At 38.0% G+C, this 18,689-nt stretch overlaps 1 protein-coding gene and 1 long non-coding RNA gene across 3 annotated transcripts in view; one reads left to right on the top strand and one right to left on the bottom strand.

The window, feature by feature from the left end:
* Positions 1 to 18,689, top strand: part of LOC135733331 (uncharacterized) — a 48,837-nt gene that overhangs the window by 1,456 nt on the left and 28,692 nt on the right. Inside the window, exons 2-6 of the long non-coding RNA XR_010526936.1 lie at positions 933 to 1,052; positions 1,187 to 1,298; positions 2,716 to 2,761; positions 3,407 to 3,488; positions 4,900 to 5,023. This is a non-coding gene — a long non-coding RNA (uncharacterized lncRNA). The remainder of the gene's footprint in view (positions 1 to 932; positions 1,053 to 1,186; positions 1,299 to 2,715; positions 2,762 to 3,406; positions 3,489 to 4,899; positions 5,024 to 18,689) is intronic.
* Positions 6,127 to 18,689, bottom strand: part of nalcn (sodium leak channel, non-selective) — a 109,017-nt gene continuing 96,454 nt past the window's right edge. For both annotated transcript variants that reach the window (XM_065251777.1, XM_065251778.1), the window contains 13 exons: positions 16,528 to 16,634; positions 16,364 to 16,438; positions 16,068 to 16,187; positions 14,715 to 14,783; positions 14,395 to 14,543; positions 14,071 to 14,164; positions 13,732 to 13,864; positions 10,364 to 10,479; positions 8,424 to 8,581; positions 8,122 to 8,272; positions 7,827 to 7,976; positions 7,636 to 7,747; positions 6,127 to 7,268 (listed from right to left, as the gene is read on the bottom strand). In XM_065251777.1, the coding sequence (XP_065107849.1) occupies positions 7,126 to 7,268; positions 7,636 to 7,747; positions 7,827 to 7,976; positions 8,122 to 8,272; positions 8,424 to 8,581; positions 10,364 to 10,479; positions 13,732 to 13,864; positions 14,071 to 14,164; positions 14,395 to 14,543; positions 14,715 to 14,783; positions 16,068 to 16,187; positions 16,364 to 16,438; positions 16,528 to 16,634 (1,577 nt within the window). In that variant the 3' untranslated portion in view covers positions 6,127 to 7,125. The remainder of the gene's footprint in view (positions 7,269 to 7,635; positions 7,748 to 7,826; positions 7,977 to 8,121; positions 8,273 to 8,423; positions 8,582 to 10,363; positions 10,480 to 13,731; positions 13,865 to 14,070; positions 14,165 to 14,394; positions 14,544 to 14,714; positions 14,784 to 16,067; positions 16,188 to 16,363; positions 16,439 to 16,527; positions 16,635 to 18,689) is intronic.

Genomic DNA, 18,689 nt, shown 5'->3' with positions numbered 1-18,689 from the left:
TTTCGTTTTTCCTACTATGGATGTCAATGGGGCTTATGATCGGTTTGGTTAAAAACATTTCTCAAAATATCTTCCTTTGTGTTTATCAGAAAAAAGAAATGTATACAGGTTTGTAAAGACATGTTGGTGAGAAAATGCTGAGACAATTTTCATTTTAGGTGAACTATCCCTTTAAGTTTAAACTGAAGCGAATATTCTTCTTAAGCATATAAAGTAAATATAATTGCCCAGCTCGTAGTTTATGTTGTTTTTCTTTTTTAAAATAGGCTTCATGTACTTGTATCATTCACATTATATGTCTATCTATGCCTCAAACTAGACTGATCTTACTGAAAGTCGTGTTACAGTCATGCAAAATTTGATCAATTTATTTGTGTCCATAGCACGAAAATCAGCTTTTTTATGTGCCTTGAGAACGAATGTCTTTTTTGTTACACTTTTTCGTGGCACGAATTTCTATAAATACTGTAAACCCCAACTCCAGGCGAGAATAGTTTTAAAAGAGGAAGAAAAACATGCAGAAACCAATACATAAAAGTACATCCAAACCCCAATCTAACCCCAACCCCAAGCAACAATGATTTAAAAATACGGGGGGGGGGGGGGGGGAGAAAACAATACATAAAATGACACAAAAAAAAGTCGTGCCACGGACACAAAAAACTATGTATAGAAATTTGTGCACGTGTCACGAAAAAGACATTCGTGCTCAAGGCACGGAAAAAGCTGAATTTCATGCCATAGACACAAATTAATTAATCAAATTTTTCTTTAATAATATGTTTTACTATGAATTACATTGTATGTAAATTCATGCAAATTAGCCACCTTGTAAAATACTAATACTAATTCCCATGATATCAGGCTGATATAACGTAAAAAAAAACAGAACATACTCAATATAACCAATATCATTTTCATGTACGGCTCAGATAAAAGGAGAAGACAGTGTTTCAGGTTTATGTGGTGATTCTTCTGTTGCCCGGCTTTGAAGGTGACATCTCGTCAGGGGAGGGCCGAGCCATCAAAGCAATCATGTACTTTAATTACAGGTAATAACCCTCCAAACATGCGTCTTCTGTAATCACCAAATTGCCACAATTAAGGAGGAAAATGCAGCACGAACAGACGCCCGCGTTAAATGACACGTGTGTAATGTAGAAACAAGAGATCTTGCTCTTCACAGGCTACAAGAGACAATTACAGCCAAAGCCTGAAGTCTTAACACCGGCCTTGATACCATAAGAGAAGCAGAAAAGGGTGCTGTGCTTACCGTGGTTCAGCGAGAGATGTGATTGGTCAGTTGAAAAGGAATTAAAGACACACTATGCAGCAATTTTACCTTAATATAACAGCTTCAAAGTCATTTCGATGGTAAACGAAGTCATAGTATGGCGAATCATCCCCCTGTTGAAGCTCGGGAAGGACGCCGCTACCAAAACCAGCAATGCAAGCTTGAGAGAACCGCCCCTGACAAATCTCGCGAGAATCACGACTTGCTTTACGGCAACGACGTCACACACGTTAGGCTTGTTCGACTTCGTGCAGCGCTGCAAGAACCGGCAGTCGGATGACGTAAAAGTACCGCGAGAATGATCCGAGACGGCACTTTGACGTCATCCGGCTGTCGGTTCCTGCAGCGCTGCATGAAGTCAAACAAGCCTGTAACAACAACTGCACGCGCGCATTTGAGACGTGATGCTCGATGAGGGAAACAGCTAAGAAAACCCGTTCGGAAGAGAGTAGAAAGCGAAAAAGAGAATCTGACCGATTTCGGAACCGGACAAGAGTCCCACTCAGTCAGGTTTTTACTCGTTGGCGTGAGCTAATAGACAGCCCTGGATGCAAAAGGGATGCTGATCTGGCGATCTTGTTGATGGACAAGTAAGTAAATCTCTTATTTGTAAACTTGTTTGCGGTCTAACTTATGTTGTATGTGGTTGCGCTTGCTTGTAGTGTGTATTTTTTTACTAAGCTGTTCATTCATCCAGTGTTGATAATTAGACCAGTAAAATAACTTCAACAGGGGTCTAGCTAGCTTACGATCATAAGAGCATTTAGCAGACTTGCTAACAAACACTCGTTTCTCTTACATGTTTTTTTTGGCCATCTAAACTCAAGTGTTGTGTTGTGATGTGTACGTAGTCATTTGTCTAATTTCGATTTCTTATGGCCAACGAATAACGGCCAATGTTATGAAATAATGCAACGTATACAATTAACTTTGTCAATGCATTTTGTAATGTTTACATTACAATTAAAAAACAAATAAAATTATACAGTAGACATAACTTTAGACTGTAGACTGTTTACTTGTGATTAAGCTGCAATCTTGTAAAAACGTAATAAGCCAGCAAACGCGGTAGGCTACTTTATTATTATATGCCTAACTAGTTACTCTACACTTGGCATAAACTTCTTATTATCCAATTACCATCATCTGTAGTTTAGTAGACATGCAGTAGCTTAATATTTGTATGAAATTGTGAAACATTCCCTGGTCATTATCTTCGGAGTTCATCTCACGCCCAACACTATCCTTACAGTTACGTACAGAGTGGGCGTGCGAAATTACGACAGTTGCAAGTTTTCCCCAGTGACTCTAGGGGTCGCTGTTTGACAAAAACGTCAAACTGCATGGAATGCCTTTAAGACATGTGATTGATAAAAGACAGGAAGTGTTTAGGAAATAAAAGTTCTTCTTCTTCATTACAGGTCAATGTGTCGAGGGAAGCACATAGTTATTGGGAGGCCCAAACATGTGAGTATTTTGAAATAATATGCACCTGTCTATAATTTTATTACCAGACAAAAAGGACTTTACTGTAGTAAAGCCATGGTTAATTTTATTTTATATAAATAAGGGTCATTATATTATATTATATTATAAAATATGCATTTATTTTATATTTACAGTTATTTATTTATTGTCTGACTCTGAACCATGTAACATCTTAATCCAAGTCTTTCAAACGAACAACATGGCCTATAATATGGTTCACAATGTTGTATTGGTCTTCGCCACTAGAGGGCACTGCAGCCAAAGGGAAAACGCACCTCGCGCGCACATGTTCAGAATAATAAACATCAACAGATGTTTATGAAAGACGTCACGCCTGTCTCCTCACCACAAATGCATTATTAAAATCCAATTTAACGTCGCTTCAATCCTATTTGTCGCCATCAATTCCAATTATCCCCTCAGCCTTATAAAATGTGTTTTAAAGAAGACGAGTGAAAAATCTCACCACTTCACAATGACGCGTCCTTGAGGCTCTGAGGGAAGGTCACTGCCGAATCCTGATCCACAACACGGTCCTTACACTTTACACAGCATTAGCCATGATCGTAACTGGGGAAAAGCTTATGTTAGAGCTGTTATTTGATAAGTTTTTGTGTTTTGTAGGCTTGTTAAACAGAGAGTGAAATAGCTGTGGTTGTTGAAGACCGATTTCCAGCTCTGCATCACGGATGTAAAGTACAATAATGTAAGACTGGCAAGTTTGCTGTCTCTATGCTCCAGGTTTCCTTTTTCATACAGTAACACACGAGCTTTAGTATTATTAACATGTTTGCCTGAAAAGTCTAGGCTAGGAGTGTTGTTAATTATTTTGTTTAAAAGGGGACATGACAAGACTTTTTACATTTTTGGTGTCCCCAGAGTACACATGTGACATTTCAGCTCAAAATACCATAAAGATGATTTATTATAACATGTTAAAATTGACACTTTGTAGGTGTGGTTTTGGGTGTGTCCTTTAAAATGCAAATGAGCTGATGAAATTTAAAGGCGATCACAAATGTATGGTGGTTTGTTGCTATTGAAACTCAATTGAGCTGTGAATTATTTTCTCTCTCTCTCTCTCTCTCTCTCTCTCTCTCTCTCTCTCTCTCTCTCTCTCTCTCTTTCTCTCTGCACTAAATGGCTGTGCCGTGGTTGGATAGTGCAGATTAACACTGTAAAACCTAAAAGTTAACTCAACTCAGACCATTTAAGTAAACCGGTTGCATTTGTTTTAAAACAAATACATTTGAGTACTGTGAACTTAAATATAAGTGCATAACTGCATATGACTCAATTTGTTTAAGTTCACACTACTTAAATATAAGTGCATAATTGCACATGACTCAAGTTTACGGTTCTTAAATGTATGCGTTTTAAAACTTAAATGGTCTAATGCAACCGGTTTACTTAAATGGTTTGAGTTAAGTTAACTGTTAGGTTTTACAGTGAATGGGCGTTATTATTGTAATAAGATATGACATCATAAAGAGAGCCAATTTTCAATCACCTCATTTTTCACGTGCTTGCATAGAATGGTTTACCAAAACTAAGTTAATGGGTTGATCGTTTCACATTTTCTCGGTTGATAGAACCACTGGGTACCCAATTGTAGCACTTAAACATGGAAAAAGACATGGATTTTCATGCCATGGCCCCTTTAAATTGTAAGCTAAACAAAATAAATACTATTTTGTCAGTAATAAGTAGGCTACTCTGCAAGTGTGCATAAAAATAGATGAGGGGTATGTCTGAAAATGTCCTTATAACAGTAAAGGTTATCCACTAACAGACCACTTGAAGAAGTGAAACAAAACGATTGAGTGAATTTGTACACTGGCTGTTGCAATGCATCATGGGATTGAATGAGTGCACTCGATGTCCACTGTAAAAACACATAGACACTGCAGTCACTGGCCACTTCTGACCTCACAAAATAGTATTTGATTTATTCCAAGAGCTGCCTTTGATCACTGATCTAAGAAATGTGATTAACTGGCTTGGTCAATATAGTGAGACAGGTGGACTGCCAATGATAAGACAAAATGCTGATGTATACAATTGTCCACCTGGTGAAATGACATACTGTATAATCTGTTTTTTATGTGTATTTTCAGGTATTTAGATGTCTTCCCACTGATGCCTTTCTGAACTGTAAGATACTGAGGTACATGTTATGGCCCTGCACGGCCACAGAGGATGCTGTTTAGGCGTGTGCTGAACTGGAGAAGATACAGTACAGTATGTGTTTTTTCTTTATGCTTTCTCTTTGAAGAAAACATCTTCCCTTCTTACAACTTTAAAGAAGGAATCATGCCCATTTGATATGTGGACACCAGATGCCTTCTCTATTGATGCAAGTCATCTTATTTTTCTTTGTGAACCAGGACCACAAAACCAGTCATAAGTGAAATTTAGATTTATACACCATCTGGAAGTTGAATAAATATGCTGTTCGTTGATGTGTGGTTTGTTTAGGACAATATTTGGCTTGGATTTAAAAATCTGGAGCCTGATGTTCAAATGAAGTCATTAGCACTGCATCCACTCAAAAAAAAATAAAGATTTGATATATTTACAGTAGGACATTTCCAAAATATCTCCATGGAACATGATCATTATCCTAATGATTTTTGGCATAAAGAAAAATTTATCATTTTGACTGCTTCAATGTATTTTTGGCTTTTGTTACAAATATACCTGTGTGACTTTTTGTGGTCCAGGGCCACATATGTGCTCTCAATAGCATACATATTGTACTTCTGTATTAAAAAACCTTAACATGGAGCAAAGAAATCTACCCACTAAAAACAATAACACAAAGGCAATTGACAGCATTTGCACACACACCATGATCTTTTCTACTTTTATTTTCACTTCTTCCAAGAATAGAACAGAACGCTTTCGTAAATGTTTGATTCCTGTTCTTTTTTTCTTGTTGTTTGTTCTAAACTTTGGTGGATCCGTAACTTTTCTTCATTTATCCTAATTTCTTTAATTTACTATAAATGTTGCGAATCAGTGCTGCCCTGAGAGTAATAATGTCTAACACAGCCATCTGTGCATAGCCGCAGTGAAGCCCAGTGAGTATACTTTAAAAGCTACGTGGACACGTGCACGTGAAAAAGTATACCCTGCCCATTAGACAGCCATGTTTATATAAACCTATTGTATTTTGTCCCTTAATATTGCAACATCCTGCTTACAGGTTTTTAACTTAAATCTAAAAAATTTAAATTGACTGTAAAGCTGTTAATAATTAATATTTTTTAATATTAATAGCTTACTTTCATTCAATCTTCCAAATCAAAATGAAAACCAAATAACAACACAACTTCTTCGGATCTTGTCACAGAGACTTTTAATTTAAAATCACACAATATTTGTAAATTGCTGCAATTTCATTTTTACAAAATATATTAAGCATAGTATTTATTCATGTATCTTTACATAATTTAAATAAATGTATTATAATACTTAAATATTTGGAAAAATCACAGTCACAAACACATAATACGGTTACATTCACTGTCTTGTCATAATATTTGCAAGGGTCTGTGTTTTGTAAACGGTGAGCCCACTCTAATACAACACAAGATAACAGCGGCCTTTACAAACAAACATAAAATCCATGATAGCATGGTGGCCAAACAAGAGACGCTGACATAAAAACACACAAACAAACAAGGTGAATTGTATGGCTTTGGCTAGGTTTACTTTAAACTATGTGCAGGGGTCTCATTTATAAAGCATGCGTACACACAAAACAGAGCTGGAAACATGCGTACACCAGTTCCCACGCGAAGGTTGCGATCTATAAAAACAACTTGATGGGAGAACGGGTTTGCAGGGTGGGATCTGAGGATGATTCATGTACGCACACTTGCAGGTGATCTGTGATTTATAAAGGGAACATTGCTTTGTTTTATATGTCTTAATATATTTTGGCATATGTCATGTTTGTGCCTACGTAGACTTTTAATAAGGATCCTACGCACAGTTTTATAAATGAGACCCCAGGTCTCCAACAATTACAGATTATAAGACCCTTACATTAAACTTCCTGAGGACACATCAGCTGCATCTTTCATAATGTGTGATGTTTATCATTAACATCATAAATCTTTCGACACAGTACAGTACGTCTAAAACAGGTGTTTGCCTTAAAAATAGGCAAAAGGTGGCTAAGATCAGTAATGTGATGCAGGTGCTTTAAGCAGCATAGAAACATCAACCGGAAGATAATAAAAAAGGCTTACGGCATCTGAAAGCAAATACAAAAGATGTTTTTAAAGTCTTGGGCTGCTCTCTCTCTCTCTCTCTGCATAAATTGCTGTTTTTTTTCAAATATCAATGAGGTCATCACCACTTTCATCACTTTCCACTGTGAGTTGACGAGTCCACCACTTTTTGACTTCGGATCCTGAGGAGGCTTCATCAGTTACGAGGTTCATCTTACACACCATGGACTTAACACTCGTGCGCCCTGCGGGAGCAATACAAGGGGCTATTACACCAGTCACATGCAAACCATGTTACACCCACACACACTCACATTGGTGTGCAGAATACTTACAGTAATGGTGATTTCAAAACAATCTGGAAAAACCTTTATTATATACCACAAGGCTGTTTGTTATACAGGTGGTGTTTATAATTTCAGTACATAAACACGTCTCCTATTTTGTTGAAATTTAACCTCTTTGTTTATTTGCTATAAACAAGATTAAACGTGATGTGACATTTGATTTCCGAAAGTCTTCCAGTGCAACGTGCTAACACTGTTCAGCATAGTACAGTATACTCGTGACCTTTTTTTATTTGTCAATTGCACACGTGAATTCAGTGCTGACCTGCAGGTAGTCGCCACTGTCCCAGTTTTCTCTGGGGTCGGTCAGCAGAGTCCTGTCGGTAACCACTGCGGTCTGACAGCGTGGGGCTCAGTAGGGTTTGCAGGCCGCTGTTCTGCTGGATCAAAATAATTTCATTAGCATTAAGGATGAAGGCTTGATGTTTAAAACAATAGAGAATAAGGAGAATGTACCTCTGGCTGGGTGGGATTGTCCTGGTTTGGATTGTTAGTGTCATCACTGGGGAGGGTGGTCTCGATGCTGGGAGGGTTAAGCAGGCGCCGGAGATCCTGCTGTTGGCTTTCTCTAAGACTGAGAATGATGCTACATGACTGCTGCTGTTTCTGAAGGAGGAAAGTGTTTTCAGTACATTTGTTCAGTTGCATATCTTGGTTTTTCTGCTTGCATAATAACAATAATAGTAATTGCATTAAACTGAATTGGATATCAGACAGGATCATACTGATCCGAGTACGTGTGTGGACTCACGGCTCGTATGCGTTTCAGGCACTTCTTCAACCACATGCGAATGGTTTGTTTGGCTACCTCCTCCTCTATAGTGTACTCAAGCTGCTCGCGAGCCAACAGCTCCTCAAGCTGAAGACTCTTGCGGATATCGACAGAGCGATATGACAGCATGCTGAAACACACGGTGAGGAAGTCTGCTGAGTTACTGTATGTCTTCATAATCTGGGGTTTTTCAATGCTGTAAGGCTGTCGCTTAGTTTAAATCTTGAGAGGTGTAAAAGTACATCAAACATTATAATAATAATAAAAAAGTCCTTTCTAACCTCAGTACGTCATGGAAGGTGACATCTCCTCCATTGTGCAGACGCTCCATCTCGTAACACATGTGTTTGAAGAGAAGCTTGTCTTTGTCCAGGTCAACTTCCAGACGTCCCCTTAGCAGGCGCAGCAGAAACTTCACCCGAGAGGTGGGAATCACTCCCTGTATAAAAGCTGATTTTGTGGTTTTCAAAACATTAACAGCAAAAACCTGATCATTAAACCTTTGTGTAGGATACAATGCTAGAATGCACTGCATTTTAACTCGTTCATTAAAGGAAATCACCACTGTTGTATCAATATTTTAACATGTTCTTATCTTAACTTAGACGGATTAATACATACCTATCTTTTTTCAATGTTGCACTTAATCTTTGTACAACGCGTTGTGAATGTGTTAGTATTTAGCCTAGCCCCATTTATTCCTTAGGATCCAAACAGGGAGGAATTTAGAAGCCACCAATCTCTTTCATGTTTTTTTCCTATTTAAAGACTGTTACATGAGTAGTCAGACAAGTATGATGGCACAAAATAAAATGTGACGATTTTTAATCAGATAAAAAATGAGAACTATATTGTATGGCGGAAGAGCACTTAGTTTGCACCACTTTGACTTCGGGTGCAGTAATATTGATGGAAGTTTGAGCGAGAGGGGGAGAAGTCAGGAGTGATGATCTTACTGTGTGCCGATAAATCTGCGCTTTTCCGCCATACAATATAGTTCTCATTTTTTATCCGCTTAAAAATCACCATGTTTTATTTCGTGCCACCATACTTCCTCGTGGAACTACTCATGTAATGGTCTTTAAATAGGGAGAACATGTAAGTGTTTGGTGGCTTCTAAATTCAACCCTGTTTGGATCCTAATGAATGAATGGGGCTAGGCTAAATGCTAACACATTCAGATGCGCTGTACAAAGATTAAGTGCATGCATTGAAAAAAGGGATGTATTAATTTGTCAAAGTTGAGGTAAGAACATAGTAAAATATTGAAAAGAGGTGTTTTTTCCTTTAAAATAATAAGACTATTTCAAAAGTGTACTATTTTTAATTGTTTATGTATGCTTATTCACGAGTGTAATCAAATATGATAATAAACCATATTTGGCGTGTGGTCCGATTCGAGGGCTCTGAGCTAAGAATATTAGCCTTAACCCAGAGTACTCTGCCCTCCTAAACTGGGAGAGATATACTAGCTGAGAGTGAGGCAATGGGGTGGAGGGATCACAGGACAGAGGTGAGGGACCATAGAGTGCCACAGCGATGATGTATTTTTGTAGGGCAACCCCAGAAAAAGCCCATTCATTTTCCCATAGACTTTAAGTTATCACAAAAAGTAAAAGTTTATGACACTTAGGGTGGGTTGCACCAACACGGATTAAATTAAGCAGAGTTTAGAGCTAATATAGGGTTTGTTGATCTCAGTTTAATTTTAACTCGAGTTGTGTTGCACCACTTAAATTTAAACGCAGATTAACATGTATTGCATGTATTGTTGACAGATTTGGCTATGTTTTAAGCTCACATGTCTTAATTCTGACAAGGTGCTGTATCCTGTGCTCATTTGTAACTCAAGTGTTTTTTAGCTGATCCCAGCTGCTGGTTGATTCATTAAAGCCAGAAAATGACCGGCGTGCCTCATTTCACCCACATACACAAGCCGACATTACCGATCCTACGGCGGGAGGTCAAATCTGCACGTACTTCTCTAGGCTGCTCTCAATAAGGCTGTTTCTGCCTAATGAAGATGACGGCTCAACACCTCTCGCTATCTGTGACAGGCAGTAATAACCTCCAATTACTCTGGAGGTGAGAATGTTGATGCGTGTGATTCGTTCATTTGCGGTTTCAGTGCTTGCCGTGGCGAGCGTGCGCGGGTATTAACTCAAAAATCATCCCCGCTGACAGCCGCTGATCACGGGCACGTCTCCCTCCTCCTCCTCACCTCTCGCTTGTCATCCACCATGTTCCAAATGATCTGAAAGTGACGCAGGTCGTTGTAGCTTAGCAACTGGTCCTCCTCGGTGGAATAGAACAAAGAGAAGTTCTCCACAATGATAGCTGAGGGGGAAATTAAAAGATGAGTTTGGTTAGGGATCAGCTAGGCTCTCAACATTCGGTAAGGCACATATAAGATGTAAAGCATGTTTAACACAAGTATGTAATGTGTTGAATATTTTCACAGCAATCACGTTGCCCAATTCGCATCGCCCCTCATGAGATCGCATCTATTTGCTTCTTTACATTGACTTTGTAATCTACTTGTGTAAATCGCTGAATTCACAATTCACGTGAAACTGACATGGAAAAATTTAAATATTCGTGACAATGACACGGATAAATGAGCAAAATATTTTTTGTGAAATCAGGTTGTTCACATTTGGTGTTTACACCCCATAAGAGTGTAGACAGTGTGAATAAATTGCTAAAACTGCTTTAAACCCTTTTGAACTGTTAAAATGCCGTGACAATGTTTTATCTAAACATTTGACAATGCATTATGGGCCAGATTTACTAACAGCTTGCACCAGCGCAAACCATCATTTTGTCGTTAAATAACAACTGTCGGTATTTACTAAATACGCACAGTGAATAATAAGCGCCGTGGTCTAGTTACTTTTGCGGCTGACTTTATTGCATATGCATTTCAGGAGTTTCCTGTTCAGATTTTGAAAGGAGATCATTTAAATGATTCACGCAACGCGATTTACTAATGTTTGCATGTGTGTTATTACTGACCTTTGCACCATTTATTTAACCCCCAAAAAAGCATGTCTTCAATTACTTTACGCTAGAAATGGCTGCAATTATGCTAAAACAAACAGCCATCACAAAGATCAGAGAGCGCGTGATACAATGCAGAGGATTGTTTTAACATGTTAACCCAAGATCAGCTCTGCTTAGCGACCCTGCTCTAATTTGCGCTGCTCTTTGTAGATTGTGTTGGTCATCAGCTGTTGCTCCTGTGTTATTTAATTTGCCCTTTTTTAGTAAATAACCCGCAGATATTACCACTCCCATCTGCGGCCCTAAGTGTGAAATCGCAACAGTGTATGTCTGTTAAGCAACCTGGTGTGGACACCAGCATTTTACAAGAATGCAAATATTTTTCTATTCCATGCAACTCCCACATATTAGACTGACTGTGATGGAGAAACATGTAAAAATGCAAAAATCCACTCATAACAAATGAACGAGTAATATTTGTAATTTCATAATAAGCGGCAGTGAATCAACCGTGGGTCTCGCTCACTCGCTCGCTCTGTGCTCATCGCTCATGCAGCAGCAGGTTTCTCGCATGTAGAGGTCAAGGTGCGCACAAGGAGCTGCATCACCAAATAAAGAAAGCATTTCTCGCACATAATGCTAATAGTTGTAAAGTTTTCTTAACTTTAAGCAAGCTAAGACAAAGCTCACATTTATATAAGTGATGTGTGCTGCTGGAGCAATGTTGTTTGGCGCACCATTTGTTCATTATACAAACATCTTTGATCAGAAGGATGAGAAAGAGATGCAACATTTATAAAAAGTAAAGAGGGTCAAGACCTTAAAACAGACTCCAGACTCCAGCTTATAGCACCTGTCATACTTATAATATCCATTTTTTAGAGATCTGTCTCTCACATAGGCTAGAGGTATTTATCCTACCTGTAGGTTTGTGCATATATTTATATTTTCATTTTACATATTGTTCATTTTTTATCTACTGTATGAATAAATACAAAATACCATGCCTATTATATCTTCCAATAATCTATAAAATAAAAAAATAAAAAAACTGATTTAAAAACAAGATTCTATGTATCAAGACTTAATCTGTTGTTATCTTCTGGGGATTTTCACTAACACTAACTTTAACTGAAAGTTAATATTTTATAACTATGGTGAGCATTTTGTTAAAAGCTATAGTGAGTGGCAAATTTCAGCAAATTTTTTTATTCCAAAAACAATATAAACTGAAAAACAAACCGTGAATATACAGTTAGCGTGAAGTTAAATGACTCATTCCGCGCAATGGATTTTAGGTCATACCGCACACCCCTAAATATATGTGACCCTAGACCACAAAACCAGTAGCAATGGATCAATCTATCAATTTTCTTTTATGCCAAAAAGAAATGGGAATATCATGTACCATGAAGATATTTTGTACATTTCCTATTGTATATACAGTACTGTGCAAAACTCTTAGGCCAGCATGCCAGAATTAGATTAGTTGTTTTTGCAATGCTATAGTGATCATATATAATTGTTTCTCAGTTTCTTTAATAGAATACATCCATACAATACAGGAAATGTGTATATAGTATTAAAAACTGTATAAAAATGTAAATTGAAGTGTCAAGTTTTTAGGGTAAACTCCCCTTCCACTTGAGCAATAGCAAGACTGCAGGATCTCTTAAAACTAAATAATATTAATTTCTAATTTCAAAGAAACCTATCTTCTTCAGAATGAAATTTTACTTCATTCTGCTCAAAAACGCTCAATATGTGTTTCGTGCCAAGAGAGATCACACTAAACACAGATGATGCCTAAAGAAGACATTTAGTCTTCAAAATGTAATTTTTAATTTTTCTGTACATATTTTATGTTTGTATCTTAATAAAATATATAAAAAAATAAAGTCTGGTGGTGGTGGCCTAAGACTTTTGCCCAGTACTGTATATCAAAAATGTATTTATCATTAGTAATATGTGTTGCTAAGGAATTCATTTGGACAACTTTAAAGGCGATCTATTTTCAATATTTATTTTGCACCCTCAGATTACAGATTTTTAAATAGTTGTATTTCAGCCTTATATTGTACTATCCTAACCAAACATCAATGGGAACAGGGCTTATCTTAGTCCCAGACTCAAATGCATGTTTTAGCTGCCTTAATTCAAAAACATTTTGCATATCTTAACACATATCAGTGCCATTGTTTTGTGTCAAGATGCAAACCAGTATTGTTTCTTTGTAAGGTTTGTTTGTGAAAACTACTTAAATGTCCTAACATAACTAAGGCCTAGTCCTGGATTAATCTAAACCTTAGACCACCCCATAATATGTTGGCACAAAATTTTCCCCCTCATTGATATTCAATAGTCACCAGAGCTGGGCTGAAACGCTGGAGTGTTTCACAGGGAGAAATCTCAATGACTATTCTGGAAAAAGTGATAATACAAATGCGAGGATGTCAGCAGGAAGAATGAACGGCGATATTGTATCTTATGAGCTACTTTGGTTAGCGTCTAGAGGAGGAAATGAGATGCCCCTCTGAGAAATGAAACAGGATATTGTGTCGGCGGTCAGGGGGAAGTGAAGCTTACCCACGAGCAGGTTGAGCATGATGTAAGCGATGATGACATAAAAGGAGCAGAAGTAGATGAGGGCGCCGGCATAATTGCCGCAGTCCGTCTCCCAATAACGGTGTTTGTCTGGGGTGCAGAACGGAGGTTGCACCTGGGGATCACGGCCGGATAAACAAACATACTCAAGAACACATGGGGCTTAGATACACTGTTTAACAACACAATGATTTACAGACATTAAACAGCATCTGATGCGTTTTGTTTAAACACACATGATATATGCGATTGCTTTGATGCATTTATTTGAAGTTGCTCAGCAAGCACGCTGGCTTGCGAGCAAAGTGAAACGTTTCTTACCATGCAGTCGTGCATGATCTTATTCCAGTCTTCACCCGTGACTATTCGAAACAGTACGGTGATGGCTTTCCCTGCGGTGGAGAAGTTTGCGTGCCTGTCGGCGAGAGAGGAACAGGTATGGGCTCATGCAGAGCAACTTCCTCTCATGCTGACAGCTGTACCTGAAAATTGATTTTCCCAAATGCAAGCGGCGCACTGTAGCAAAACGTTTAGACGACACCAATTATACCAACGCTATGGGGAGCTGGAAGCGTGTAACAAATCTCGCCTCTGGTATGGAGACACAGTCCAATCGTCGCCTTCGCCTGTCACAAAGCATCTCACCTGTTAATGTTCTCGCCGTATTTGACTGTGCCGAAGAGGACCACACCAGCGAAAGCGTAGCACAGCAACAGCAAGAACATGCCGACGATAATAAAGAAGCTCTTGTACATGCTGACCACCACGGTTAGCAAAAGCATCTTTAATGTCACCTGTAAAAACAGTTTGCAACGTGATGAAGCAAACATTGTGACATAAGCAAGATAAATATTAAAAAACTGTAGCATGCAACTGACAGAATGTGTTTCTATCTTAAACAAGCCAACTTTTTATTTTTATTAAAAACAACATATGGATGTATTAGCATAATTATGCATACTCACATGCTTTCCACATATGGTGAAAAACCTGAATACTATAACACAAGTTCCCATCATGTACGTGTAAGCGTTCTATAGATAAAAAGAGGCAAAAAAGACATTTTAAGCAATGAATCATCACAGTTATATACACTCACCTAAAGGATTATTAGGAACACCATGACCCCCTTTCACTTTCAGAACTGCATTAATTTTACATGGCATTGATTCAACAAGGTTCTGAAAGCATTCTTTAGAAATGTTGGACCATATTGATAGGATAGCATCTTGCAGTTGATGGAGATTTGTGGGATGCACATTCAGGGCACGAAGCTCCCGTTCCACCACATCCCAAAGATGCTCTATTGGGTTGAGATCTGGTGACTGTGGGGGGCATTTTAGTACAGTTAACTCATTGTCATGTTCAAGAAACCAATTTGAAATGATTCAAGCTTTGTGACATGGTGCATTATTCTGCTGAAAGTAGGCATCAGAGGATGGGTACATGGTGGTCAAAAAGGGATGGACATGGTCAGAAACAATGCTCAGGTAGGCCGTGGCATTTAAACGATGCCCAATTGGCACTTAAAGTGTGCCAAGAAAACATCCCCAAAACTATTATACCACCACCAGCAGCCTGCACAGTGGTAACAAGGCATGATGGGTCGATGTTCTCATTCTGTTTACGCCAAATTCTGACTCTATCATCTGAATGTCTCAACAGAAATCGAGACTCATCAAACCAGGCAACATTTTTCCAGTCTTCAACTGTCCAATTTTGGGGGCTTGTGCAAATTGTAGCCTCTTTTTACTATTTGTAGTGGAGCTGAGTGGTACCCGGTGGGGTCTTCTGCTGTTGTAGGCCATCCGCCTCAATGTTGTGCGTGTTGTGGCTTCACACATGCTTTGCTGCATACCTCGGTTGTAACGAGTGGTTATTTCAGTCAAAGTTGCTCTTCTATCAGCTTGAATCAGTCGGCCCATTCTCCTCTGACCTCTAGCATCAACGAGGCATTTTCGCCCACAGGACTCCCGCATACTGGATGTTTTTCCCTTTTCACACCATTCTGTGTAAACCCTAGAAATGGTTTTGCTTGAAAATCCCAGTAACTGAGCAGATTGTGAAATATTCCGTCTGGCACCAACAACCATGCCACGCTCAAAATTGCTTAAATCACCTTTCTTTCCCATTCTGACATTCAGGAGTTCAGGAGATTGTCTTGACCAGGACCACACCCCTAAATGCATTGAAGCAACTGCCATGCGATTGGTTGATTAGATAATTGCATTAATGAGAAATTGAACAGGTGTTCCTAATAATCCTTTAGGTGAGTGTATGATATGCATGTTTAAAAACATAGTATTTTATTTAAGTACTTGTAATGCAAAGTGCAGAATGATCCATATGAGTCCCAGAGAGGTGACAAGCAGGTCATATCTGTTTCTTCTGCTCTGCCAGTATCCAGCCGGTGACATAGCTATGAGCTTCATAGTCACCTACATTACAAAAAGCAATTGTCATCACTTTTACAAAAAATACCATGTGTGCAAGTACTGTATGTACACTATTAACATGTACATATAGCCGTGTGGTCTCATTTACATTTAAAACTACTTTGTATGACTGTAAAAAAAACAGTTCGCAAGATAATATTAGGGTTTGAAATATTTACCTCCAGGACAAAAATAATAGTGAAAACCACAGACATGGTAGCCAAGGGAACAGTAACTTCGTCATCAACATCCCACTGTAATACATAAACATACACAAAATGTAATTTCGGTGCTTAAATATAACATAAATAATGTTATTTTATGTACTGTAACCCCTCCTTACTTTAACAGACAGAAGCACAGATTGAGCTAACACCAGCACTGCGATACCTCGCTTGAAAAAAGGGTGTTGGGTGATGTCGTACATTTTGGCACGGAAACCAGCATTTTCTGCATATGTAAAAGAAAGAGAACATATACTTTGAAAATGATCCTGGTTATACTAAAAAAAATGTTTTTGTAAAACATCCCCATCATTTCTATACTTCACTCTTCAGTGCTTTACAGTCATTTCTGTGTGCTCCCTTATAGTCAACTAAAGGACTCTCTGGAAAAAAATTGTGTTCCAACTATCCATTTAATGCATTTAATAAGAGCTTTACCCTTGATGTTGCTTTGAAAACTGCCATATCATCTCTTAACAGTCTTTTAACTAAAGGTCCAAATTAAATTCATCATGCACTACAATCCCAAGTAAATTTCAAAACTGAAGAGTGCAGAGGGCTTATTTGAATCTGGTTTCAGTGTAGAATTGATGTGGTTACTGAGCCTTAATGCTGACTAATGCATTGATTTCTCTGTTAGTCCCGAGTGCAGTTTACATTGCAAAAAATGACTTTCTTACTTAGTATTTTTTCTTAAAGGGCACATATGGTCCGATTCACGATTTTACATTTCCTTTGGTGTGTAAGTGTGTATTAGTACATGTTACCGATATGCAAAAGGTACATCCCCCAAAGTAAACGATTACGCAAGTTATAGTCTCCAACGTAAATCTTTTTTCTTGGACTAAAACAAACAAACGGATTGTAGGCAACATTTTACTTCCTGGGATTGGTGATGTAGACAAGACTGACATTATCATAATTCCTCCCGCTTCGGACTCAGTCTGTAAACTAACTCCTGTTAGCATTGCATTGTGAGTGAATCTTTCAAACATGGTAAGGAGCGTCACATTTCCAGCTGACGTCAGAGGTATTAAGGCCAATCACACTGTACAGATTAGCTGGCCAATCAGGGACACAGAGCTTTTCAAATCCGTGCATTTCAGAAAAAGAGTGAAATCTGGAGCTATGTGGAAAATAACGTGATTTTTTTAAACAATAAACCACGCGAACACATTGTATTATTGTTTTTTTAGCAATGAAATAGGTGCCCTTTAAATTAAGATGTATTTTCTTGATATGCAAAATGACAAAAGAAAATAAGTCTAGTTTTTACAATTTAAGTGAATTTGTGCTTAAATCAAGCAAAAAATGTGCCAATGGTGTAAGCAAATGTTTCTTGAACCCAAGCGTTTAAGTAAAAAGATTTGTTTTCTTACCCCAAAAATACTTAATAAGAAATTCATTTTATACACTACACCAGACAGCAAGCACAAGAGAAGCTGGACCATAGTCCACTATAGCTATATAGTTTATAGCAAACACTACCATAGGATTGGTTTTATCGGACACATGTGCACAGTTAAGCGTCTGGATAAAATGTAACAAATGTTTTGGTTTCCTAAAGATAAGGGGAGACGGTGATCATGGATGACTATGTAAAAGGCAGCCGATCGGTAGTTAACATTGTACACATTATATAGTACACATTTTACACAGTAACGTTAGCACAGTGTAGTTTTTAATACGCTTTAGCTATGATTTGAACTAAGGTAATCTACTTGTCGTTTATTTTGCTTGTTATCAGACATAAACTACTTTAAAAGGCTCTGTTTTTATTGAGTCTTTGCAGAAGTTTACCGGAAGATATGTTTAATCCACCAAAGTCTTTTTTTTTTGTTTTTGCTGAGACCGTCTATATAACTATAGAAGATTTTGAGACTGCTCCTTGCTATTCAATATATGGATGATATTATGTTTCACATTTGTGTAACAAGCAAAAACCATTTTTCACATTCATGTCTGAGGTAAATATAATTTGGGAGGTTGCATAACCTGCAGTCTGCAACAATCTGCTTATTTCGTTTGAACACAATTACATTTCAGTTATCAGTATTGGAGCATATTGCTAATGCTTCAAACTCATGGGCTAAGCCCATTATTTACAAAGCTAGCGTGACACACTCTTTTGTAATTTACAAATAACTACTGCATGTTTTTCTATTGCTTAAAATGATCTCTGAACAATTCAGACACTAGAAAGAGTGAAAATCTGTCCATTGAAGGCATTGGAGTTAAATGTATATATAAAAAATGTAGTCTTCCTGTCTATACATTACAG

Source organism: Paramisgurnus dabryanus, chromosome 15, assembly GCF_030506205.2.
Source record: "Paramisgurnus dabryanus chromosome 15, PD_genome_1.1, whole genome shotgun sequence".
Classification (NCBI taxonomy): Eukaryota; Metazoa; Chordata; class Actinopteri; order Cypriniformes; family Cobitidae; genus Paramisgurnus; species Paramisgurnus dabryanus.
The sequence above is the reverse complement of the archived record's forward strand: the minus strand, read 5'-3'. Positions and strand labels throughout refer to the sequence as shown.